Source organism: Halichoeres trimaculatus, unplaced genomic scaffold (genome assembly GCF_033239565.1).
Source record: "Halichoeres trimaculatus isolate MK-OKI-2021-1 unplaced genomic scaffold, fHalTri1.1 fHalTri1_scaffold_2, whole genome shotgun sequence".
Classification (NCBI taxonomy): domain Eukaryota; kingdom Metazoa; phylum Chordata; class Actinopteri; order Labriformes; family Labridae; genus Halichoeres; species Halichoeres trimaculatus.
The window spans coordinates 7,581,490-7,608,108 of NW_027437180.1; the positions used below are offsets into that span (position 1 = coordinate 7,581,490).

The 26,619-nt window shown below is 40.0% G+C and overlaps 2 protein-coding genes across 2 annotated transcripts; both read left to right on the forward strand.

The window, feature by feature from the left end:
* The first annotated feature begins 3,074 nt into the window (after window positions 1-3,074).
* ccr7 (chemokine (C-C motif) receptor 7) lies at window positions 3,075-9,241 on the forward strand. Its single transcript, XM_074689611.1, has 3 exons — window positions 3,075-3,116; window positions 6,705-6,754; window positions 7,009-9,241. The coding sequence occupies exons 1-3, from the start codon at window positions 3,101-3,103 to the stop codon at window positions 8,074-8,076; spliced, it is 1,134 nt and encodes a 377-aa protein (XP_074545712.1). The 5' UTR covers window positions 3,075-3,100; the 3' UTR covers window positions 8,077-9,241.
* A 3,003-nt stretch (window positions 9,242-12,244) lies between these two features.
* Window positions 12,245-25,908, forward strand: LOC141804937 (tensin-4-like). The gene is made up of 13 exons (XM_074689622.1): window positions 12,245-12,343; window positions 13,496-13,755; window positions 16,564-16,885; window positions 17,008-17,333; window positions 17,419-17,514; window positions 17,817-17,948; window positions 21,126-21,218; window positions 21,785-21,862; window positions 21,988-22,050; window positions 24,135-24,306; window positions 24,426-24,494; window positions 25,299-25,328; window positions 25,485-25,908. The coding sequence occupies exons 2-13, from the start codon at window positions 13,530-13,532 to the stop codon at window positions 25,615-25,617; spliced, it is 1,740 nt and encodes a 579-aa protein (XP_074545723.1). The 5' UTR covers window positions 12,245-12,343; window positions 13,496-13,529; the 3' UTR covers window positions 25,618-25,908.
* Window positions 25,909-26,619: the final 711 nt, after the last annotated feature.

Consider the following 26,619-nt stretch of genomic DNA (forward strand, 5'->3'; position numbering starts at 1 on the left):
GGCCAAGGCATGCGAGGAAAAGAGGGAAACGTGGCGGACTGCGGCAGAGACTCAAGCGGCAGGGCCACCGTCGGATACCTCTACCTATGGAAGCGTATTGCTGCCAAAACTAAAATGACATTGCAATCATGAAAATGAAAATGCAATACACTAAATGCATTTTCAATTCAAGTTTAAAGGTGCATTATTTGCATCAAAATTAAAATTAAATGTCAAATATACCATTTTCATTTTCATTTTCATCTTCAAGACTGCAAACTGTGTGACATAATTTAAATTAAAATGTAAAAGGGTGTTTGCATTTTCTTCTTCTTCTGTCGTATGTCCTTAGACCTCCAGCTCCGTTGCAGCAAGCCAGTCCAGCGTGTCACTGTCCAAGTCTTTTAAGCCACGGTCTCCGTTTGGTGGCCGATATATGGGGCAGCTGGAAGTCACGTGCTCCACAGTCTGTGGTGTAGCCCCGCATTTGCAGTGGGCATTCTCTGTGAGACCCCACTTCTGCATTGCAGCACCAAAGCGTCCCACACCGGTCCTCAAGCGGTTGAGGGTTGTCCACTCCTTACGGGGAAGATGCTGGCCAGGAACATCTGTTGGGTTCTTAATGAACAGGTGATGGTATTGCTGCCTTCCACTGGTCCCTCCATTTTGCCTTCACCCAGGAAGCCTTGGAGGTGTCTGCCAGTGTTATACGGAGCAGTTCCTTGGCGTATGAGGCAAAGGGGCGCCTGGACTTGAGGCGTGTCCGCTGCGGTGTCTTTGTGATAACCTTGTGGAGGAGGTGGGACTCGCACTGCTGAGCCTTCCGAGCAAGGGCAAGCGTGGCTGCTTCTCGTCTGACCTCTGCTGGAGCGATTCCAGCGAGGACAGGCAGTTGGTTAATTGGGGTGGCTCGTAAGCATCCGGAGACAGTCCGTAGGGCAGTGTTGAGGGCAGCATCCAGCTTCTTAAAATGAGGGCTGCGGCTCCAGACTGGGGCGCAGTACTCAGCGGAGGGAAATACCAGGGCCTCAGTGGAAATGCGTAGTGTCTTGGTGGTGGCTCCCCATGTGGTACCGGCTAGGCACCGTATCAGAGCGGCACGAGCAGTGGTCTTGCCTTTGACACTGTCGATATGTTGCTTAAAAGACAGAGTCCGGTCCAGCTTCATTTCGAGGTATGTCAGGGAGGACTGGGACTGTAGCCGGAAATTGTCAACCATGATGTTGATATTGCGGTTGGCTTCCTTGTTGTACAAGTGGAACATTGTTGACACAGTCTTTTCAACACTGAGCTTGAGGCGCCAGTCCTTCAAGTATGAAGACAGGGTGTTCATGTCCTCAGAAAGGCCCTCCTCTACTGCTGCCCAAGATGGCTTCCTGAGCAAGATGGCCAGGTCATCTGCATAGCCGTACTTCCGTGATGTTGTTTCGGGTAGGTCGTAGATGTTGAACAGAAGTGGTGCAAGTACTGAACCCTGCGGGACACCATTCCTGGGCTTTCTCACCCTACTGCTTTGGCCATTGCTGGTGTGGAGCCGAAAGCTGCGGTTGCTCAGCATGTTCATGATGAAGCTCACCATGTGCTTATCTGGGATGGTCTCCAGAAGCTTCATGTGGAGCCCACGCAGCTAGACAGTGTCGTAAGCAGCTGTGAGGTTGAGGAAGACAGCACTGGCCTTCTCTCCTGCCTGGAAGCTTTCCTCTATGTCGTGGCACAGAAGGGTCACCTGGTCTGTTGTTGACCTACCGCTTCGGAAGCCAGCTTGTTCTTTGGGCAGCTGGGGGTCGATGACTGGGGTGAGGCATGCCAGGATCAGGCGTTCTAGGAGTTTAAAGGGTACGCACAGGAGGGAGATGGGCCGGTATCCCTTAGGGTCATCACTTGGCTTGTTAGGCTTCGGCAGGGCGATCACCTTGGCACGGTGCCAGATCTTTGGCAGCTGTGAGTACTGGAGGCAGACAGAGAGGAAGGAGCGGAGCCAGTCAGTTGCCTTCTTGCCTTGGTGTTTTAAGCACTCCGGGTGGACGCCGTCTAAGCCTGGTGCCTTGCCAGTCTTTAGGCGTTGCATGGCCAGATCCATCTCTTGCGCCGTGAAGTTGATCGACAGATTGTTGTTACATCCTGGGACCCTGAGCAGCTAGTGGATTCTTGCTGCTGTTTTTCTAGTGAAGTCCTTGTCTGCATTGGGGAAGCGGCCATTACTCAGCAGGAGCGATGCGATGGAAAATTGCAGGCACTGACCTCATCGATCTCTCTGATGTGCACAAGCTCAGGACCCTAAGTAAGGCCAGCTCCCTCCTCACTGACCAGAGCCACCCCTTGGTTAGTGAGTTTGTTCTGCTTCCATCAGGCCGCAGGTACATCCTGCCAAGATGCAGGACTAACAGACTTAAGCATTCTTTTGTCCCTGTTGCCATAGGTCTTCTTAATAAGTGACTTACCACTCTGTTATTATTATTCTATTTATTATTGTCCCCTTATTGTGATATGTTTGTGACTGTGTTTGTTGTACTGCTGACTGTAGAGCAATTTGCCCCACGGGGACAATAAAGAAAACTTGAACCTTGGACCTTACTCCTGGCCATTTATAGACTAGCGCTCATAAACCCCAGGATGTAGTTTTAGTTTTAACTTATTAACTTAGTATATGATGCATTTAAGTGCAGAAATGGAGCTAAATCTTTACCCCAAAAACTGATATTTATTAAAAATAAATAAATAAAATAAAAATAAATTCAACATTTTTTTTTTTTACTAAAATTTTAAAAGATCTTTTACTTTTAAAAATATATTTCTGCACTGAGATTTGCATGCTTTTGTTTTAACCAGGTTAGTACTATTGAGATCAGAAGTTTTTTTTTTTTTTTTCAAGGGAGACCTGAACAGGAATGGAGGCATCACACAGTAATAATGAGAATCACGATAAGATCGTAAGGTGTTGATAAAAGTCAAAGTTCTATGAGTACTCTCACATGATGCTTGAAGACTGGGAGGAGAAAAAAAAGGTGCAGGGTTTTTTTTTTTCTACTTCAACAAGGGGAAACCAGCATCGCACGCTCACAGACACTCATCTCATTTGTGTTTAGTGGCTTTAACCCACAGCACTGAGCTCTCAGTCAACATGACCTCATTTACCGGTGAGTACTTTTGGTTAAATTATGAGATTAAAACTCACTGTAAAGAATATTTTCATAATTTTATTTTCATTATTATTATTTCAATCAAACAAAAAGTCAGGATGAATGGGCTTGTAGCATTGTGTAATCAATGAGAGTTATCATGTTGTTCTGAGGAATAAAGAAATCTGTGAGGGAAAGCTTAACATACACTTGGCACCATCATTTCAGCGCTGATAGTTTTTGTTTTAGATTCACTTTGAATGACTCACATGTGTCCTGGAGTTGTTTCATATTCCTGTAAATCCCTTCAACCTGTGAGTCTGTTCTGTAACTATCAAGAATAGAGCTGTACAAATTAGAGGCTTCTGCATGGAAAGAATTGATTGATATATATATAATGAAATTAAGGATTCAGAAATATGTCATCTGTGCTACAGTCTAATCTATTAATGTAATATAAACATTTACATATATTACTACAAAGAACTCATACAGCTAAAAAATAGGAACTACGTTAGCTTTGTCAATGGGCTGAATCAAAACCACAACACTGCAGCCGGCTGGACTTTCACTCTCTCATGTTAAATGATAAAGTAGGGAATTGCCAACAGGTGATATGAAAGCACATTCAGAACCGAAAACGAGAGCAGTAGTTTGGCATTTAAAGGGGAAATCCACCTTCATTCCAGGTAAGTGATGGTTCCTGGTAAATGAAACAACTATAAGATAAGATAAAGATATTAGCTGTCATGATACTGAAACCCCAACAATACTTTCTGAACTGCAAGACTGAGAAGAACTGATACAAGTTCCAGCAGGTTCTGGTGAACAGTGCAGCAATTATTTCTCATTGCCGACATTTCAGCCCTCATGAATGAAAAGAGTTTTCTGATTTCTTTTTTTGTTTAAGCTTTTAAAACTTATTTTGGCCTATAAACAGTCCAATTTATGACATAATATGAGTTTATTCTATAACCAAAATAAAAGTATTGTTTTTTGAGGTCATTAACCCTTTATGGACCAAAGAACTAAATTTGGTAATTTCTGCACAAGCTAAATGATGAAACACTTAAAAAGACAAAAGTCACAAAACAAAAAAGTCTCATGTCTTCAAGTGAGACTACTGGGTTTAAATCTTAAATCTCAGAGTATTTCAACGAACGCTTTACAAAGGGCTCAACACCAATGTGTTTCACACCACGCTGCAAACTCCTCACAGGGTTTAAATGGCAACATACGCCAAAAGTTCGTGTCCTTTTTGGCCTTTCATGTCTTTATTAAGAGAACAGGACAAGTAGAGAGAACAAAATGTGGTCACAAACTGAGCTAAAACCAGGGCAAATCCACATCGAGGACTCTAGTCTCTGTGAGAGGGGCGAAGAACTAAACCACCTGACCAAACCACGCAGATGGAAAGATGCTTCTGGTTACACAGAGGGTAGTGTAGCATCCTGTGTTAATAGAGTTCAACCCTTACTTTTCAAGAAATTCTTTAAACATTTTTTGCTTTTTGCTGCTTCAGTGTTGACCTTTTTGTTAAACACCTGCCTGAAGGTAGTCCCTTAGCTTTATGAGCTACATCAGGTTCCCCTTTATACCAACCTCTATGACAATGACCCCATCTATAGTTACAAAGACATGATTCATCCATTGCATCAAACTGGTCCAAAACCATTGCAACAACTCAGCTCATAAACTGTGGCAAAAATGAAGACAAACACAAATTAAAAAAAAAAAAAAAAAACTTCTTAAAAAAACAAAAATATATTTTATCAAAAGTGTTATCAGTGGTGTTAAGTATATTTGTGTGGACCTGTTGGAATAAATCAGAAGAAACAGACGATGGATTAAACACGCCATGCAAGTTTCAGCTCCTCCAGCCAGTAACCCCCTGGCCAGGACACGCCCTCCACGACACAAAACTGATTTAGTCATGAAATTTTTATCACCATCATTTTTCTTTCAGCATTTTTAACTTTGGAGGTCACTGCAGCTGGAGTGTGTCTCAGCTGTCTTTGGGCTCAAAGTGGAGCACACCCTGGACAGATTTCCAACTTATCACATGTAGATACAGACAACTGTTCATCACACACAATGGTGCGTTTTAGTGTGACCAGTCAACCCGATGAGCATGTTTTCATACTGTGAGAGGAAGCTCAAGAAAACCATGCATGCATTGGGAGAACATGCAAATTCTAGCCGCGGAAGTGAATTAGGCAACAGCATTTGCAAATTTAATGTTTTGATGTTGATTTAAAGATGATTGAAGCTCAAGGAAAATAAGTATTTAGTTGCCTGAACGGCAAAAAATCCAAACTAAATAAGCGTTTATGTTTAATTTCTGGACTTAAAAACCTTAACCCTTTGGTGAATAGTGGTGACTGCAGTGGACAGCTGTTCAAAAGTCATTTTCTCAAATGATCTCTATGGTGGAACTGCATCTCAGCCCCTAGTGTGCTCTCTGCTGCTCCACCCCTTTGAGCTTCATTCAGTGGTCAGTTGTTGTAACTGCAAGTATATTTTTCTTTTTTAAACTGTAAGATGACCACCAGACAGCCACAGCTGTGGACCCCTGCTGAGATATCCTGTCTATTCTTCTATTCCAAAAGAACAACATGATATATACAGTTACATTTAAGTAATAGTATTATTATTAATTTTTTTAACATTTTGTTTTAAATACATAAATTTCAGACATAAAGTAAAAATGTGTGGAAATATGCTAAAAATATTTTGAAAAGTGTAAAAATGAAATAATTCGAAAAAATTCTAAAATCAAAAAATAATAAAAGCTAAAAATAATAAATTAAAATTAATAAAAAAGAGAGAAAGAAACAATTCAATTCATTGTTTTATTTATGTCTATATTTCATGGTCAGGAGCATGTAGTCTACTGGAATGGACGTTTGCAACTTTATCTAAAAAAAATTATTTAAAATATTTTCTAGAATAAAAATTTCTCAAAAACAATAAAAACTACTAAGAGAAAAAATCTTGACATTTCAATATTTATGCATCAGCGGGTTAAACTTGACTCTATTGACAGCTGAAATTAAATTACTTTATTAAGAAAGTCAGAACTGTTAAGTATGACAGTGTTGATGCCATCGTAAAAATATACTTTATCTCCCACTTGGTGAAACTCAAACTTTAACATTTTTCATTGACAAGAAATATAGCTGGTAAAGCTGTTTTTCTCTGTGTGTTGGATTATAGGGATGTCATTTGTGACCTGGTGAGCAGTTCAACTCTAAAACAGAGATATGAATAAGTCGTCACTAGAGACAGTTGAACCTTTTTTTTCCGTCTTGTACTTTTCCAAGAAACGTTGATGATGCTCAGATTACAATGTTATCAGCTCCTTCACTTTGACCTTTTCAAACCTTAAGATCTTTTCAGAGCTTTTTGTTGTTTTTTCTTACCTAAGCTTCATGATTCCAGATATACTGCCTGTATCACTGTCTGAACCCCGGCGCCGTTGTATCCGGGGGTTCTCCCCTGAGCTGAAGATTTACATGAGCAAATTATGAATGATGCTTTGCTTGTGGTCCAACTTTTGAGGTGTTTGGGTTCTTCAAATTAACTCTTCATTTTCTTTTTCTTCAGACGTCCAGACATTTCTCCCATTCTGGCTGATATGGTTAATGAATTTCAAGGTAAGACAAAAACACGTGCTTATACCTCTTAATGTGTCAGGAAGTACCAACAAGAGGTAGAAGCAGCAGGTAAGTAACCACAACCTTCCCCTCCAACGCACATTTCCTCTAAGTAGGTGGTGGTGGGTTAGCGTTTGCTCAAAGGAGGAGGGTGGTGAAAAACAGAGATGATTTCTTTAGATGTGCTAAACTGCGTTGCTTCTGTCTTGGTTTTGTGTGTTGCTTTCATTTGATGATTGAATCTGTCTTTGCAGTTCTGCTTGTCTGAGGATGTGGAGGATACGACACCCTTGTATGACTTTTATGACAACTTGACCAGTGTGGATTACAGCATTTTCCCTCAGCTCTGTGTCAAAGCGACTAACCGCAGCTTTCGCCTCTGGTTCATGTCAACCTTCTACTCAATCATCTGCCTCCTGGGCCTGGCCGGAAACCTCCTGGTCATCCTCACCTTCCTCTACTTCAAGCGTCTGAAGACCATGACTGACGTGTACCTGCTCAACCTGTCCTTCGCAGACCTTCTCTTCGCCCTGACGCTGCCCTTCTGGACGGCCAACTCTGTCACAAACTGGGTGCTGGGCATCGTGGTGTGTAAAATCATGAACACCATTTACAAAGTCAGCTTCTACAGCAGCATGTTCCTCCTCTCCTTCATCAGCGTTGACCGCTACTTCGCCATCTCCAAGGCCGTCTCTGCTCACCGCCACCGCTCCAGAGCCATGTTCCTCAGCAAGGTCTCGTCCGCAGTCATCTGGGTGCTGGCGCTGATCTTCTCCATACCAGAGATGGCCTTCACCAACGTAAATAACAACACCTGCACACCTTACTCCAGTAATTACGACCCCCTCCGCATCAGCCTCCAGGCCAGCCAGATCGTCCTGGCTTTCTTCTTCCCTCTCCTGGTCATGAGTTTCTGCTACAGCAGCATCGTCATCACCCTCTGCCAGGCTCGTAACTTTGAGCGAAATAAAGCCATCAAGGTGATCCTCGCCGTCGTCGCCGTCTTCCTCGTCTGCCAGCTGCCGTATAACCTGGTTTTGTTTTGGATCACAGTTGAAACAGGAAGAGGAGGAATCAAGGACTGCAACTATGACAATCGTCTCCTCTACGCCACTGACGTCACGCAATGTGTGGCCTTCCTGAGGTGCTGCCTGAACCCGTTCGTCTACGCATTTGTTGGAGTCAAGTTTCGTCATGACCTCCTGAAGCTACTGAAAGACTCCGGCTGTATGAGCCAGGAGAGGTTCTTCAGGTACACCTGTGGGAGGAGGAGGAGCTCAGGGGCCACAGACACCGAGACGACCACCACCTTTTCACCTTGAGCTGTTTCTGTTTGGACTAACGCTGACTCACGCCTGGACAACTGCTCATTATGACATGAGTCTCCATAAAAAAGACAGGAGGCAGGACCTGAGCGGGTATCCACAGTTTTTCTTTAGCAGTCAAAGGATGCTCGCCAAATCTTTTCACATTCACCCTTTTTTTTAAATCCATGTGAGATCACCATCTGGATTAAAATTGGCTAATACCTCTGCAAGAGGCTTCAGTACATCTACTTTGCAATCCCTAAGACTGCACAGTGAACTCTGCTGGATACGGATCTTTTGACATCGCTGTATTGAAAGCGATTTGTATAGTTGCTGCTTTCTCAGTCACGACACCTGCAAAAAGCAACGACATCAACAAGCCATATCCAAATGCTGATCACCTGTCGTGATAACTTTATATCCAATGAAAAAATTCAAAACATTTTGTGTTTTTTGGATGTCTGTTTAAAACATGGTGCTTTTGTCAAACCATCATCCAGGAAAGAGAAACAGCAGGAGGCGGGGCAGGACGAGCTGCTTCCGCTGAGGAACGCTGAGGGTGTGGAGTGTGAATAAAGAAATATAACATGACAATGTGAAAAAGTTAATGCATTTCATTATTCCTTTCACTCACACAGAATCCATCTGTGGAGATCACTGTAGAAACAGGATGTACAAAGCAATTTTAGCAACATTGTTTTCTTTCTTTCTTTGAGCTTTTTTTGTCAGATATAATCAAAGGTTGTCTATTTCCTTATTTTAGCTGAATAAAACTCTCAGTGAGTTATCTTGACCATTTGAATTTTTTAAAAATACAAAATATGAAAAGCCCAAAAATGTGTCATCCTTAAAGACATACGGTGCTTAACAGTTTTACTGGACCACCTATCACAACGAGAAGTGAGAAAACCATCCAGCATCACAAAGTGATTTAACTCTGACTCTTTGTTTTTCAGAGATTTTCCTTCACTTCACCGTTTAGAACAGAAGTGAAAAGTTTCAAACTGGTTTTTGACTTTTTATTCCCAAATTTGAGCCAGAAAACTTGAATTCTCTGTGAAGTCAGAATTTTATCAAAAATAACAAATAACCATGAAAACACATTTTTCTATTCAGGAATGAAAATGAACAAGTATAATTTGTCAATCAAAAATAAATGTTTTTCTTCTTGTCTTTTTTTCTTTTTCTTTTTTCTTTTCAAACCATTTAAGAATTAATAAATGACAACAATTATAACATTTTAGCATTATAGTTTTCACTTTGATTGAAAAGCATACTCACTGTTTATTTGGGGCAGTTGTGACTAACACCTTACCTGATAAATTTGCCAAGTACTTAACATTTCTTTTTTTTCTCAAAATGTCTGTCCTTTATGTAAATATTCTAAAAATGTAAGACATTTGATTAAACTCACTTGAGCAAGACTTTTGTGTCTGGATTTCATCTGTGTTAAAAAAAAAAAAAACTAACTCATTCTGCTTTACTTTAAGCTTGGTTTATAAATAATGACAAGAATTTGACAGTATTATTTATTTATTTATTAAAGCTTTTATTGAAGGCAGGGCTGCAAAGTTACACCAGGGGAATAACACCCCCATGGTGGAAGCTGTAACTGAGCAGTTTAATCTTCTATAATAAAAGTAAAGAAGTGCAACATGGAGATTTTAAGATTAATCTGAAAGGCTACTGCACTTGGTTGAAGTCCTTGAAGACATTTTTTTTCTCAAACCAAAGACGCCTTCAGCTCTGAGCTCAGTTGTTTGAAAATTGTAGAAGCTTTTTAAATCAGAGGAAAACTTATTCATGAACCAACCCAAGATGGATTTAACTCTGAAGTATATTTACGAGGATGACTGGGAGTCTTCTACACAGTTGATTTCTGAACAAATTATGCTTTTTCAAGCATTTTTTCCTGTCTTAGCTTTTCAAAATCATCTGCCAAAGCTCTTTTTGTATTGCAGAGGATTTGTCTTTCCCTATGGATGAGGTAATATCGGGTTGGTCTATCAGTTTGTTGTGCTATCTATATTCAGGGTTGCTGCTGGTGAAGGTGGGGAAATTGGAAATGGTCTGGGTCTTGACTCACTTCAGTATCTATATTTTGTAAGATTTGACTCCATTTATGTAGATTTAACTGTCCTATAGCCATCCTCTGATTGATATGAGATACATGTTGAGTGTTGGTGTTGTTTTAATGTGTGATAATTCTGCAGGGGCTTTGTGGAGTGTGTCTCACTGCTTTTCTGTGTCTCACTTATTTTCTGCTCACTATCATCCTGGGAACAAAAAATCCTCAAAGATGATGTGAAGATAGTGGAGCGTGGAGCGCATATGGCCAAGTTTACGTCGTGCTCCATGAGGTTTGCCCTTGGGCAGGTGGCCCAGGTTCAGATCCAGCCTCTCTCCTGCATCCTGTCCTCTATACGGTCCAATTAGAGTCCCCCACTAAACAAAAGCATGTAGCCTTCATGAATATCTTTTATTCAAATCTTGTGCCGGATTACAGCTTACTCAGGTGTGTTATTTAAAAATCAATCAATAAAACATTACAATATCCATTTGTAAAGAATAAATGAATAATACTGAGGGACTGAGTCAGAATTGTTGTCTGATATTTTAAAACAAGTTATCTTAAATGGTCAGTGAGGAAAAAAAACAAACAAACAAAAAGAAAAACACAGCAAAAAGCATGAGACTGAAAAATAAGTCTTTTGGTGTAGAATTTACAGAGAGCAAAAGTTTTGGAGTTGCCTGGTCTGGGCCACACTGAGAAAAAAATCTTTAAAAAAAAAACAGTAAAAGTACTGGCAGCAGAGTTTCCAGACAAATACTGTAAAATTACAGTCAGACGCTGTTAACACATGGAACTACATGAAATAACTGTAAAAATACAGGACTAGATTTTACAGTCAAAATAAATTAAAACACAGTATTACAGTTTATTGGTTATAAATTCAGTCAAAACACATTCAAATCAGATTTCTTTTAGGTTAATCTCTGTAATTTTATGGTATAAATAATTTATTCTAGGAAACAGTCAGATTCATCTACAGTAATTTCCTGTGAAAATAATATTTTTCCCATGAACACTGTAATGTATAAAAACAGACTCTGCACATAAAACTAGAGATTAATATCTGCAGATTTACAGTATGAATATGTAATTTTACAGAAAAATGCCATTATTTAACAGATTTTTCCTAAATTATTGCAATCAAACACATTCAATAAAGTGACATTGAAAAGAGTTCTGCAAAAAAACAAACAAAAAACCCCCCGTTATTTTACAGCGATGACCAGTGATGCACGAGAGAAAAGTGTTTTTAGGAGAAGGGCAGTGTGTTCTGTTTGGAGGTTTTCTGTTTTTTTTTGTTTTTAGTTTTGTTTTGTTTGTTTTTTTAGTTTGTCTCTGATCAAAAAACAATTCATACCTGTATTTTTACTTTTTTTTTTTTTCAAGTAGTTTTATGTTACAGCATTTGACTGTAATTTTACGTTATTTGTCTGGGAACTTTGTTGGAATGGATTATGGTTTCAAGTTTGGTCCTGGAAATTCCATTTAGGACTACTTCTGTTGTAAAACCATAAAAAATGCTCTTTAGCTATCAATACCTTATACACCTTATACACCTTAACTGAGAGGTTTGTCCAGGTGGGATTGAGACACCAGTGCATACCTCTGTTCTGACTGGGCTCAGGAATAACAGAAAATATTATTTTAAACATACAGCCATAAACTATTTTATCCTTAAAATTTTTAACATTTTCTGCTTTCAGTTACTCTGAGAAGCAGAAGTTCAAGGTTTTTACTTTGTGTCTTGTTATTTGTTTAAGCAAGCTGTATCATTGCAAATTTAACTTTGTAGAATAATTTTCTTGATTTTTTGCAAATGGTGTTAGACAACTGTACTCAGATTTTTTCCCTTGCTTGCAAGTTCAAAGTGTAGAGAATTTTTTTTTTTTAAGTATTATTTTTATATGGTATATATATGATATTTTTAGATGCAGTCCTCTTACAACAGCGACATGATGCTGCATATTCCCTCTGATCTCATTGCTGGGAAAACTCACGCCTACAGCCATTAACTTAGAACTGCCAAGCTGACATCATCAGTGGGAGCCACAGAGATTAGTAGTCCTCACTCCTGATTGGCTGACAGAGGAAAGGGTTGGGATTTCATTAATAAAAGCAGGGACCACACTACATGAGGAATGAAAACAGAGAAGTATCTCAGAGTTAAAGAGAAAAACAGCGGTGCGAGCCTGAACAGAAGAAACAAAGGTAAGGAAACATCTCTTTGCTTTTAGTATGAAACAGGAAGTTAGAGTTATCATTGATTTCTCTAAAGTCTTTCATTTGTTTTCTCATGATCACTGCAGCAGCTTTAGCAGGGTCATAAAAAGCATTTAAAAGTGAAATATTATGATCATTTTAAGTTGCATTTAAGCTCAATCTGGTGACACAGCTCATGAGATAACTGAAAATTCATGATTCAACTTTTGTGCTTCTGCAAAGCTAAAGAAATGTATTAATGATGAATTTTACTGAAATAAGCTGTTTTTTTTTCCTGGACTGCTCTCCACTCTGCAGCACTCTGCCTCAGAAAGTTGTAGTTGTTGTAGAAAAACACTGCGATAGCCATGGTAACCATAAGTCACCTGAGTGACTCAAAGAGCCGCACCTCGTCTGCAGGATAGAAAGGGAGACACAGTGTGAGCTGACCCTCCCACACGCGGCACACCCGAGCTATTCACGCTGATATCAGCACTGATGTAAGACATTTACTCAGCCTGTGTCACTCTTTTTCACTGCATCTCTGCACAGACTCAAAAGCTGTGGAAAAATCCTGAGCTACATAAGCTGACCACACTCAAGTTAGCATGCTGTTGACTCACTGTTGGTCTGAAACACAACAAAAGCTTTGAGGCATCTCCTTATTCTGAGCATCTGTCAGGGATTAAGATGGAAATCAGAGAAGTGACCTGAGCCTGGTGTTATCGGCAGGTGTGGGTCACATATTTAAGCTTTGGGTGCAACAAAGCACTGATCAAAAAACTCCTTCAAAACAGAAAACTATTAACAGATTGAGCAGATAATGGTGTTATCACTTCATAGTTTGGGAATCTCTCAGCTCTGTCCACAGCTATGCATCACAGTGGTTTCTCAGATTACATTGGAACCTTTTTAAGTGAGTCTTTTGAGTTGACTGCAGAGAAATTAAGATATGAAAGGTTGTTTTTAATACATTTCGTCAATGCTTTGTCTTCTGAGTACTACAGCTGCTGCAGAGCAGTGTTGTGTATGAGTAAAGTTGTCCACGCATACGAGTATCTGGGAAAAGAAGCATCTGCTGGTTTTGTTTTGTACAGTGGGGCTTTAAGTCGTGAAGACAATGATGTAACTGATCCCTCTCCACTGTGTCTCTTTGTTCAGTTATCAAAGAAAAAAACAGATCTGATCCAACCTGATGCCTGCGGCTAAAGGCATGTCCCACGTGATACCCAATCATGTCCTGAGAGTGGGTCAAACTATCTGCCTGGACCCTTCCCAGGAGAAGACTCTCAAGAAACCCACCAGTGACCATGACGACCTTGACATTTCCCTGGATAATCTCAACCAGCTCATGCTGGATCTGGATCCAACATTCGAGCCGGTTCAGGTCAACAAAAGTCCCTGCGTCAGCCCTCCAACAGGTACAGTGTGACTGTGATTCTGTGCTGTATGATAGTTTTTTTCTTTGGCTTCTTTTCTCTTTTCACCTTTTGAGGAGAGCTCGTCACCCTCATGTAACAAACATTACATATAGCCTGGGGATTTGGAAATGTACCCTCCCTGTAAGGGATAGCTTTGATTTTTTTAACCATGGGATAATTGCACCACTTCAGCTGTTCTGGGATTACTGCCCAGACTAGTACCACACCCTGCTGCACATGTTAGGTTAGAGACACAGAGAGGCTCACCAAGTAGTCACACATCAGGGTGGTGGAGTGTTTTTCTTCAAACACAGCTCCTCAGATCAGAAAGTGTGCACAAGAGTCAAAGAAACGGGTTTCCTGTTTAGCGTATATTCTCTAAAGGTGTTCTTTCTTTTTTTGTGAGTGCTTCATCTAGAGACACAAAAAAGTGAAGGAAGTCATCACAGAGGTCAAGATGGCAGAGGAGAGAACGTGCATGAAGTGCAGATGAGTTCCTCCTTCAGTTGATTGCAAAAACACAGCATTTCCACCTCCAGTCAGAGACACATATCACACTTTCTGCATGTATTAGTCACGGTTATGTAACCTGGGTTGCAGAAGCCACAGTCTGGCTCATGGGTTGATGGGTGTCTGTTTTTCTGAAGGCACAGAGACTTGCTCAGTGCCCATCACCTCAGAGAAACTCAGAGATCCTCAGGTACACAGGAACAAGTTAGAACTTCTCAAGGTGATTTTGTTTCCTCGCAACAGCAGAGATGAACATTCAAAGCATTTTCTTTGGAATGGCTTGAGCTCTGCAAGTAGGTACCTGTACGAGAAATATGAACTTTAACAGCTGTCTGTGCGCAGACAGGGGCCCAGCCCTTCTTAGTAAAAGAAATGGAAAGCATGAAGTCTGGAAATGATGCCACATAGTGATGTACACAGGGGAAATGATGAAAAACACATGTAATAGTGCTCTGTTGGGTGTCCAACATGCAAAAAAATTCCCATTTGGCAAGTAAAAATGTTGATAAAGAGCCATCTTGGGAGCCAAAATATTGGCTATAGGTCTAAACACTGATCACGGACCCCCTGGGTGACAAAAGTGCTGGAAAAGTGCCCTCTTGGGTGGCAAAAGTGCCTGAAAGTGTCATGTTGGGTAGAAAAACACAGATCTAGTGCCCTGTTTAGTAGCAAAAAGCTAAATAAATGCCATCTTGGGAGCCAAAAGGTGTCCTAACATACCCTGTAGTTGGCAAAAAAAGACCCTTGGGTGCCCTCTTGGGGGTCAAAACCCAAGTGCCCTTTTGGATAGTGATAATGTTGTTAAAGAACCCTCTTGGAGGCAAAATATTGGCCATAGGCTAAAACACTGATGGAGTGCCCTCCTAGGTGACACAAGTACCGAAAAAGTACCCTCCTGGGTGGCAAAAGTGCAGAAAAGTGCCCTTTTAGGTGGCAGAAACAAAATGCTGATTACGTGCCTTTTGGGGGCCAAAACATGCTAAAGTGCCATCTTGGGTGGCAAAAATGCCAGAAAGTGCCATGCTGGGTGGCAAAAACACTGAAAAAGTGTCCTCTTCTGTGCCTAAAATGCTGAATAAGTGTCCTCTTGGGAGCCAAAAACTGCACTAAAGTTTCCTTTGAGCTGCTAAAAAGGCCAATAAGGCACCCTTTTGTAGGTCAAAACACAGACAAAGTGCCCTTTGGATAGTGATAATGCTGATAAAGAGCCCTCTTTGGAGCCAAAATATTTGCCATAGGCCAAAACACTAATAAGGCGCCCTTCTGGGTTGCAAAAGCGCAGAAAAAGTGCCCTCTTGGGTAGCAAAAAACACTGATCAAATGCCCTTCTGGGTGAAAAAAGATGCACTTAAGTTCTCTCTCAGCTGGCAAATAAGGCCAATAAGGTGCTGTCTTGGGGGTCAAAGCACACTTACCGGTAAGCTGTGTTTCCACCAAGCAGTCCGGGGCGGTTCAGTACGGTTTGGGACGGTTTGGTACAGTTAAGCCTGATCCCGTTTGCGTTTCCACAACAAACTGTGCCCTCTCGTGGTGGGCGGCGTGTGAGCTGGATGCCGAAAGCCGCAGCTGTTAAACAATAGCGCGACGCCATAGCAGCTTACCCCGCAATTAAATCCAACAAAGAAGAAAAACGTGACACAGTAAACAAAGAGCAATGATGGAAGACATGCAGCATTTCGTCCTTTCTGTGATTTTCATGTAACTCTCTGTTACAAAGTGCAATCAAGCTTCATTTCAGAGAGACTGTGTGCAGCCAGGAGAAATGCAGCTGTCGGGGTAAGTGACGATTCCTTTGACCAATCAACGGTCTGCAGTGTGTTGCTCCACCTCCCCAGAGGGGATCGGTTCAGTCTGGCACCCATACGAAATGGTCCCAAAAAAGTAGGTCGGCTTGTCTCGGTTTTTAGGGATCTGTCCCGGGATGAGTCAGTGGAAACGCCGCAAAAAGCGCGCTGTACCGAGACGAACTGAACCGGTCTGCTTGATGAAAACATGGCTAAAACTGCCCTAGTTGCTAGTCAATACACGATGAGATGCCTTCTTCAGTTGCAAAAACGCAAACACAACACCCTAAACCTGTCTCAAGGGCCCTCAAAAACAATGTGAATTTGTGTCCCTCTCAGTGGCGAGAACATGCTGGGCAATCTTTTTTATTTTTGTCTCACCTCTGCCCTTCAAAAAGAATATCTGACCTGCCACTAATGGGGCAAATAGGAATTTTCCAGAGAGTTACTGATCCTTCTTGATGTTTCACAACCTTGTTGCAGAGTTTTCCTAATCTCTACTCTTCACCCTCAGATGATTCCTGCTCGGATGAAGATATCTCTCTGGTATCCCGAGGATGTCATCCCTGCTTCCCACCTTCAGTGGCCTCATGTGTGTCCCCCAGTATTCCCATCCCATCACCAAGCCGTCTCAGCTACAGCCCACAGGGGGCACTTGTGTTTTCCAGCTCCCCTACGTCCTCTCTGCCTCCACTGCCAGGTGGTAGTGTACCTCGACGAAACCCCACACCAAGACAAGACACAGGATGCCTGCGATTGTCACACTCCAACAGAAACAGCATCACTTCGCTCCACTCCATGTCAACGTGCTCGGACACCAGCTACATCCTTGGCAGGTAAAGCTCACTAATAGAGAGGAGTCAGCTGTTCTTCCTGAGAGACAACTGACAGAGTGTCATCCTGTTAAATATGTATTCAAAACTTTCATATTCAACATATTATCTGCCTCATTTCACAGCAATCTGTCGCTGGCTAGTGAAGATGCTGACTTCACAGAGTTCCTCCTCAACCATACGTCAGGCTCCTTCAGCGATGGGTCCAGAATGAGGACAACAGACAATATGCTCAGCCCAGAGAAGCCCCCTCTGATGAGGCGAGGGCATCTACAAGAGCAGCATGGCACACAGAGCAGCCCCGCCTCACTGTCCGGGTCTCTGACTGATATTCCTGTACTGCTTGTCAATGGCACGCCCCAGCAAGATGTGGGCATCGCAATCTCTGGACCAGAACTGGACTTGACACAGACCCTAAATGTGTCCAACATGAGGCCTGTTACTCCGCACAGTGAGTAGTTTGTCATTGGACTCCATGTGCAGACAGATACTTCACTTTAATGTGTTTTAAAAGCTTTTTGTGCTTCTTTCTCTAGGTTATCAAGCCCGGTTTAGTGGCAGCCAGCCGTCAATGAAGTTTGTCATGGACACTTCAAAGTTTTGGTTTCGCCCACACATCACTAGAGCAGAAGGTGAGAAACTCAGCTACTGTTTAAATCTCTTCCTGAAAAACTTCTTGATATTAATTCTATTTAGGGTAAAATCAACAATAGCATGTGCTCAGTCATGTTCAGCTGCTTGGTTTAATTAAGACTGAGACAGCACAGTTTAAACATGATTCCAAGACAAGTCACCAGGCTTCAAAACAGTATTTCACAAACCAACACACACACAGACTACATCAACTTCTTCTTCACAGTTTATGAAAGAGACACAGTTGTAAACACACACTGCAGCAGTCTCTAAGAGTTACCTTTGATGTTTGTTTTTCTAGCTGAAGCACAGCTGAGAGATAAGGAACCAGGAGCGTTTGTGGTGAGAGACAGCACTTCCTATAGAGGCAGCTTCGGTCTGGCGATGAAGGTTGACCAAACCTCTGTCAACTTGAACACTGGGGCCTACCCAGGTAAGCTTCTACAGCTGCTAAACCTGCTGTCTGCTTCTGAATCATGTAATGCTAATGAGGATGTGAAAATACACTCAACTCTCTATACCACATGATACAACAAGATGCACCACTGTTTTATTGTCTACACCGTTGTATCCATTGTTTTATTCATTTATGCCTGTGTCAGCCGTCTATTTATGCGCAGCACTTTGTTTCAGCTGTAGTTGTTTTGAAAGTGCTTTGTAAATTAAGTTGAGTAGACAGAGAACAAGATACAATACTATACAATATTCTGCAATAAGATGAAATTTTGCTGCAGTATGATACAATTCAAGGCATGATACTATATTATGCATTATAAAACACTACAATATGTTACAGTACAAAAACATATGGTAAGATACAATACTTTCCAATATATTACGCAATGATACAATATGATACATTATGATACAATACATTACAACTCATAACAGTCAAATAAGAAAGGATACCATATGATATGATACGATACCATATGAATTAGAAAAAAAAATTGATATGACACAAGATAAGAAAAGAAACAGTACAGTACAGTACATTATGACAAGATTTAATGTGATATGATGTGGTACAGAGACTTAAAAGAAGATACACTGTAATACATTTTGATATAATACAATAGGATAAAAAATATTAAAAAATATCAAAAACAAATAAGATATGATACAACGTTATGATATGATACAACGCAATACAACACAACAGCAAGAAAAGAAACAATACAATTAAGTATGATACAATATGATACGATATGATATCGTGTGATGTGATATATGATATGATATGATATGATATATCATGTGATATGATATGATATGATACGATATGATATGATACGATATGATACGATATGATATGATATCATGTGATATGATATATATGATATGATATGATACAATATGATGCGATATAATATGATATGATATGATACAACATGATACATTATAATATGATATGATATGATATCATGTAATATGATATGATATGATTTGATATGATATGATATGATATGATATGATCTCCTCTTGGGTGGCAAAAATGCCAAAAAGTGCCATCATGGGCAGAAAAACACAGATTAAGTGCCCTTTTTAGTGGCAAAAAAGCTAAGTGAACTTTTGGGACAGAAAACACACTTAAGTGCCATCTTGGGAACCAAAAGGTGCGCTAACGTACCCCTGCAGTTAGTAAAAAAAAAAAAGAAAACCCTATAAGGTGCACTCTTAGGGAGACAGAAAAATGAAATATGAGACAATTAGGTACTGATTGTCCTGCTTATCTTTTCTTTTAGTTATCAAAGTAATCAAGTTACCAAATTATTGTTCAAGCTTAATAAACAGGTTTGACTTTTTCTTCCCTCTACCAAGGGTGCTTTGTTATCTGATATCCCGTGCTTTTACTTTGAAAGGGTGCAAAAGATACTTCTAGCGGATCATATTGTTAGGTGTATTACAACCCATTAGAGGCAAAGTTGTCACACTGTGAGTATAAAGCTTCTCTGTTACCTGAGCAGGTGTGGAAACATTGGAAACTCACAAGCAAGGAGTAATGAGAGAAATATTTTAGCTGTAGCAGATAGTATACCTGTTTGGAATCCGCATCTGCAAAGTGTTCAACATTCAGCTTTAAAGGGGCAGAGTGATAATGAACTAGAACAAGTCAGAGCAGATAAATTCCCTTTGTTCATTTTTCCTCTCACTAGTTTGAGTTGTTCTGAAAGCGTGGTTATTCTCAGCTGTCTAACTGGTAATGTTGCTCCACTAATTGCTGTTATAAAGGTTGCAGCAGTGTTGGGTGAGATAAAGGAAGAATGGTCTTGAAACAGACAAACATAGAGCAGCATGGTGCTGCTAGCTGCTGTCATTTGTTTATAGTGAGGCCTGAGAGGCACAAAAATCCACTTACCTAACTCTGCCGATGTGAATGGGCATGTCTGATGACATCCAGCTATCTGCGGCAAGGCAGGAGACAGTGTTGTTATTTTTTCCATCCGCAGTATACACTGAGTAAACACAAAGAAAACCAGCTGTTTATGGCAGTGTAAGCAATCAAAGAGGGAAAAATGGACCTCACTCAGAAAACAATTTTGTGGCCTTCTCCATTTGCAGATTTTTATTTGTTTTACAGGAAAGGAGGATATGAAAGACATGAAGCGCTGTGTCGGGAATCGAGGGCATTTCTGAGTGCAGAGTCAGGGTTGTTTTGGTGGTTAAAATATTCCTCTGCTCAATTACTCCTCAAGGATAACGAGGAACACAAATACCCTTGGTGGAAGGGAGAAGTTGTAATATTATGCCTTAGTAGCTTCAATGCTATTTCGCAGGAAATATTTGCATTTAGTTAAAAAACAAGGATGAATCCACAGGACCAGGAAGTTTTCATTTCCTGAGCAAGGGATAAGTCTCAAACAGGAAGGAATATTGTGTTTTTTTTTTGTTTTTGTTTTCACTACTAGTGTGTCGTATTTGCAGAAAAATACGGTAACGCTTGATATTAAGGTCCTGTAATAAGCATTAATAAGACCTTTGTAAGTACTTATAAGATGCTTGTCAACATTATTATTTGTTTATTAGACTATATAACTGCTTAATAAGTGTTTAATAAGGTCATTGTAATAGTTAATGCAAGACAACTTAATCTATAAGGTATATGGACCCCAACCCTCTTTGTTTTTTGTCGTCTACTTTTGTCTCCCATGAGCCCTAACCCAGCCCTTCCCCTAAACCTAACCATACGGGGCCCCATGCCTAAACGTAACCTGTGGGGCCTCACGCCTAACCCTTACAATGACATTAAGCAGTTATATAGTTTATAAACAAATAATAATGTTGATAAGCATGTTATAAGTACTTACAAAGGTCTTATTAATGCTTATTACAGAACCGTAATATAAAGCAATACCAAAAAAACATAAGATTCTGATTTTTTTCTTTTTGCACCTCTTGCTGCGGTTTTGTTTAGAAGGCTGGAACCATGTGGTGCAAAATACTTATAATAAATTAGAAAAAAACCCCAACATAAATTATCAATAAAAAAATGTTTCTTGTCACATCTTTTTTTTATTATTTATTTTTTTTATCATCAAATTTATCTTAAATGATCATAAATTGTATAAATCCTGATGTTAACTGTAAAATTTTTCCACCCATCCATCAGGAGAGAACAGCTCAGACCTCATCAGACACTTCCTCATTGAATCATCAGCGAAGGGCGTGCGCGTCAAAGGCTCTGCCCAGGAACCATACTTTGGTAAGTAAGAGTCAGCGATCAGAGCACCGTACTGTTACACTTTAAACTCTTTTTAAAAATAATCCGCCCACCCAATATGAGTGAACATCCTGGTATGGCAGATAATGCAAGCCCTGAGTCAGCCATGTCTGGCCTCGTAAGGTGTGGGTGGGCCGCACTGAGTAGACGCCTTGCGTCACCCTAAGGTGTGTTCAGACAAAAATAGGGTCTTTATCAGAAGTGAGGGAGTCTCCACTTTCCAATCAGTGTGTGTGGGTGTGATGGATAGAGACACATGCACAAACATATCTGCCTCTACAGATTCTTTACATCAGTCAATTACTCAGCCCATAATGTAAATTCTACTAACAAGTCCTGATGATAGTGTTTCTGAAGAAAAACCAAGAATTTAACATTTATGGGGATAATACGGACTGAATGAAATAGGGTGGAATCTGCATTACACTTAAATTTAATGGAAGTGTCAGAGTGAAATGTTTCAACTTTTTTTCTGACTTTTTCCCTCAATGAAATGATAATTATCCTAGTTGTATTTAATCTAAAACTGCTTCTTTTCACCTTTGCAGGAAGTCTCTCTGCCCTGATTTACCAGCACACAATTTCTGCATATGCTCTACCCTGTAAATTAGCCCTCCAGTCTCAAGGTGAGATACTATAGATCCCAAACTATGGACTATCTGTCTTCCTTTTTTCCTTTTTTTTGTTGTAAGAGTTTGTATTCATGTGCAAAGGAGACACAATTAGAACTTACTTTCTATCCTCTACACAGATATGAGTGCAGAAGACGATAGGACATATGAGAAAATAGAAGCCGATGACAAAAAGAAAACAGGTAAGACAAATTACATTTAAGCTAACCCTTACAAAAAGGTGAAGCTGAGGTTGGGCTTTAACAAACAGCATCAAAAGTCAACTCAGCTACAACCTGTTATGAAAATCTGAATGTGTTCAAATAGATAGGATGATATGATAAAACAAACAAACTCCCTGTTGAGTGCATACAAAGTAATAAATGTGCGATTCAGTTGAAACTGTTTTTGTAACAGACAAGTACCAACTTGTTGACTTGTGAGATCCTGTGGCTTTTAGAGAACGCTTCAAGTGGATGCAAAAAAGATTGTTAATTTTTTTTGCAGATACTTGGCTTTGGGTTTAAAAACTTGGGGTTGTCCCTTGAGCGCCTCAAGATAAATGAGCCGAAAGCTTGAGAACACAACAGGAAATTACTCATTGTCACTTGAAAGTGAGTCAAAAACGGTGCATATTGATAAAAGGCTAATTTGGGCTCCCTTTAACTAAATTATACATGATAAAATAAAACATAAACCATCTTTGATTACACTGATCAGCAGTACATGTAAAATATTTATTTCTTTTTTTAAAAAAAAAAGCTCCTACAAAGTGTTGCTTTGGTAGTGTTGTGAGGGGAAGAAGTTGCATTAGAAATAACACAAAAACGGTTTGCAGTTAGAAACAATGCTAATTCTGATGCCTGTTAGCCAAGGGACTAATATGATACAAAAGAAATAAAAAAGTAGTCTAGTTTTAATTAACTCAATTAACATAGTATAGTCTTACCTTTTCTCTGGTCTTTTTCAGTCATTTCAGTCAGTATTTTGTCAATATTAGCTTCTCTAAACTGCTTGCTCATGCTAACTTGATGACGTGATGCTAGATAACTAGCTTCACGGGCTAGCTTCATTCTTCCGGGGGGGGTTCAGGCTTTGGTTAGAAGGTCCTCAAAGACCATTAGCAACACACATTTGGGGAAAAAAAAAAAAAGTGAAAATTAACACAAAGGTAGAAAAGCAGTGTGAGTGTGAGTGTTCAGTCTCACCATTTTTAACTACAGTATGCTAACCTCATCAGGGGGGCGTGACGATGTTCCCATAGCCGTCAAGTCCTACAGCTGTAGGTGTCACGTACCTAAGACACCCCCCTCCTCCCAAAAATCTGGTTAAGTTTGTCTGAGTTTAAGAAATTAAAAGGTTCAGCATTTATAAGCTCTGTTTCAGCCAAAACCCTTTTCAATCAGCTTATTTTACTTTTTTCTTGTAATTATAGCCTTTGTGATGATTTGTGGGCTGTGGGTAGCATAGGGCTGACCCCAATCATCAGCTGACATCTCCCCAGGCTTGTTTACAAAAAAAACAAAATGATGTCAAAGAGCAAGAAAAGTACCACACATAGATGAAATCAACTACCATAATTAATGAGCATGGAAAAACAGTGCAGTGGCCAATCATATTAACAGAAGCCTTGTAAAGTGTCACACTGTTGTGACAGTGCAATGGCTTCATCTTATGTTAAAATAATTTGTTGATACAGCTGCTCAGAAGAAAGCCAGCACCAGTATGACCTGTATTTATAAGACACAAGAAACAATGTGCCAAAATCTAATTTTATGATTCTACAAGACTGCCCACCAACTGATATTTTATCTATTGCTGTCAAATGCTACCTACAGCCAAGTAAAAGCTGAGTCACAACTTTTCAAACAATAAAACACAAGATAAATAAATTTCAAGCTGTAAAAACTAACTGATAGTTCATACATATCAAAGTAGTTGGTTTGAATATCATAAAAAGTTCTTAAATGCTACTATGGTGCAACAGATTTATTTATTCATCCATATGTTTTGTGCCTCTTCCTCTACATAAATTTGGATTTATTTTTACAGGGTTTGCACATACAGCTCTGTACATTTGAAAGTTAAGTGTTTCCTTGAAGAAATGCATGTTTTTCTTTTTCTGGTCTTGAAGTAGAATAAGGCAAATTTTAATTGACTTGTAACCCAAGCAGTTCATAGCTGCTTTAAATTTTACAGTACTTTACCATTTTACTTGTTGAATGTCAAATGTCTTTTCACTATATTGTTTATCACACTCTTTTAACATTACTTATTTCTTTCATAGCTTCTAATTTCATCTACCTGAACGCCGTCCCCACTGAGATGTTGACAGGACCCTGTGCAGTGCAGAAGGCCGTGTCCTGCACATTTGGGAAGGCGTCGGGCTCCTTCACCCCAACCGTAGTCAACCTGAAAGTTTCTATGAAGGGTGTTACGCTGACAGATATCAACAGGAAGTAAGAAAAGACACATGCAGCCACCCTGCTGCTGAGATTTTACAGCATATCACAAACTTGTTGTGGTTTCTGTGTTGGAGTGCAATTGAGTTGAGAGACTTTTTTTTTTTCTTTAACAGGCTGTTCTTCAGGCGCCATTACCCTGCTCACCTGCTCAGCTACAGTGGTGAAGATCCAGACAATCGATTGTGAGTACACAGCTACAAGAGCAGAGATCAAAGAGAAATGCATAGAAACAGCGCTCCCCCTGTTCATGATTGTTCATGATTGACCTGATGTAGGTCTATGTTCTCTCTTTTATTTCAAATATATAATAAATTCATGCATCAAACTTTAAAATGACAGTATTACTTCATACATTAATGGTTGAGGTACAAGCTTTTACTATTTCAGTAAACCAGCAAGGACAGTGGTTCCATTGAAAAATCAGAATCACAATTAGATATTACAATTAATATATACAAAATGCCATCAGTGCATCGTGGGGCTGCGGTGTATGCAGGCAAAGATCAAGTGTTGCTCTGCAGCAAAATAAAATCATGGCTTCTGCTGCCTCTCTCACCCTAGTGAAAAACCACAGGCCCACCCAGGTGCACGCTGCTTCTCTACCAACGTTTATAACCTCAGATTCCCACGTGTAACCCACTTACTACAAAATCACCACTAATACACCCTGCGAAAAAAATGTCACTCTTATTTTTCATCTTGATTAAATGCGGAAATTTTAATGTGATCAATCCAAAATTTTTGATTTTAAGTTTTTAATTGTGTCATGATTGTGGCGTTTGAATGCATCAAACTGTGTGGTCGTGGTATTTAGATTCATTTTGTAAACAAATGCTGCTCTGCTACACCAGTAAGGCCTGACACCCTGTATGTGTTACTATGTGTAACTATTGTCAGATCACAACATGAACCCACAAAACTCACCAACAGAGCTCACAGTCTAAAAATATTCCTCTTCTCAAACTTTGTCTCTCTTTGTTTTTCAGGTGGCACAGGGGTTCTAGTTTTGGAGCAAGGTAATTTAATAATTTTAGAATGTTTTTATGATTTATCTGAATTTATCTGCATCGCACAAATAATTTATGATTGATACACATTTAAATAACCCATGTTCACTGTTGTTGCTGTCGTATTAGAGACAAAACCTCACTCACTTAAATTTCCCCGAACAGGATGTTTGGCTTTGTGGCCAAAGGTGTTGAAGCTGGAATGGAAAATGTTTGCCACGTTTTCGCAGAGTACGACCCCCTGCAGCCCTGCAACAAGGCCATCGACGTTATTCAAGCAGCCATAGCCAAACCTTAGACACCCAAGAACTGAGACCACAGGACACAGAATGAGGTCTCCAGACCCTCTTTACATTATCTTACTCTGTGTTTAATATCCTTTAATCTGTCTGAGCAACCTAGACTCAAAACCTGTCCAGATTAAAAGAGATTCACAGTGTCCACCAGCAACATGAGATTGCACATTTCTGTTTTGACAGTGCTACATTTAAAAGTTGCAAATAATCACTGATCTCATGTAAATTGAAGTCTAAATCTGCACTAGACGGGAAGTAAAGAAGCTTTTGTACAGTGACGTCCTTTCTTTTCAAAGCAGACAGTTTGCAGATACCCTCATTGTATATTTCACATTATATTTATTTTACTGCACTGCACTGTTGGACTGTATTCTTTGTATATTCCTGTATTTTTTCACATTGTAATGATAGAAAATAAATGTGTTGACCTGCTGCAAAGCTTGTGCATGCTTATTAATTTTGATGTTTGAGGTAGTGAAAGAGGAAAGAGGTGAGTGTGACAGTCATAACTTTATCAGTTCATCATCGTCTGCCTGCAAACAAAAAGGAAGCTGTGGTCGGTGAATTGTGTATCGTAGTAATTAAACCAAGATCATAATGATACAAGAAAAAACAACACTGTGCACGTCTTTCTTTTTTTATTTGAAATGATAATCTGAAAGATAAAAGCCGAGCTTCACTCTAAAGTTACAGAGCCCTCAAAATGAAGAGTGTGCTTCATGAAGCAAAGCAAAAACCAAGCACAGAACTGCATAGATCATATCTGTAAATACTCTCAGCGTAGTCTGAGGCACCCGATGCAAAGCACAAAGTCCTTTTCTTAGGTTTCATATCTTTGGTGCCAACTCAAAACAGAAAAGCATAAAAACTCTTAATCTAAGGTGTAACAGATAGCATGTGCTACACAACCCGAGTCGAGCGCTGAGGATACACTGCAGTTAACTATGTACAAATACTGCCCCCCTCTGGTGAAGACAGGTAATCTAAATTCTCTGAGACACACG

What these genes read in the sequence shown, in the direction of transcription:
- ccr7 (XM_074689611.1), top strand. An exon ending in TATGGTTAATGAATTTCAAG is followed by an intron (nt 6,755 to 7,008) that starts GTAAGACAAAAA and finishes CTGTCTTTGCAG; the next exon opens with TTCTGCTTGTCTGAGGATGT.
- LOC141804937 (XM_074689622.1), top strand. Translation starts at nt 13,530, where the DNA reads ATGCCTGCGGCTAAAGGCATGTCCCACGTGATACCCAATCATGTCCTG. An exon ending in GAAGATCCAGACAATCGATT is followed by an intron (nt 24,495 to 25,298) that starts GTGAGTACACAG and finishes TTTGTTTTTCAG; the next exon opens with GTGGCACAGGGGTTCTAGTT. An exon ending in GGTTCTAGTTTTGGAGCAAG is followed by an intron (nt 25,329 to 25,484) that starts GTAATTTAATAA and finishes TTCCCCGAACAG; the next exon opens with GATGTTTGGCTTTGTGGCCA.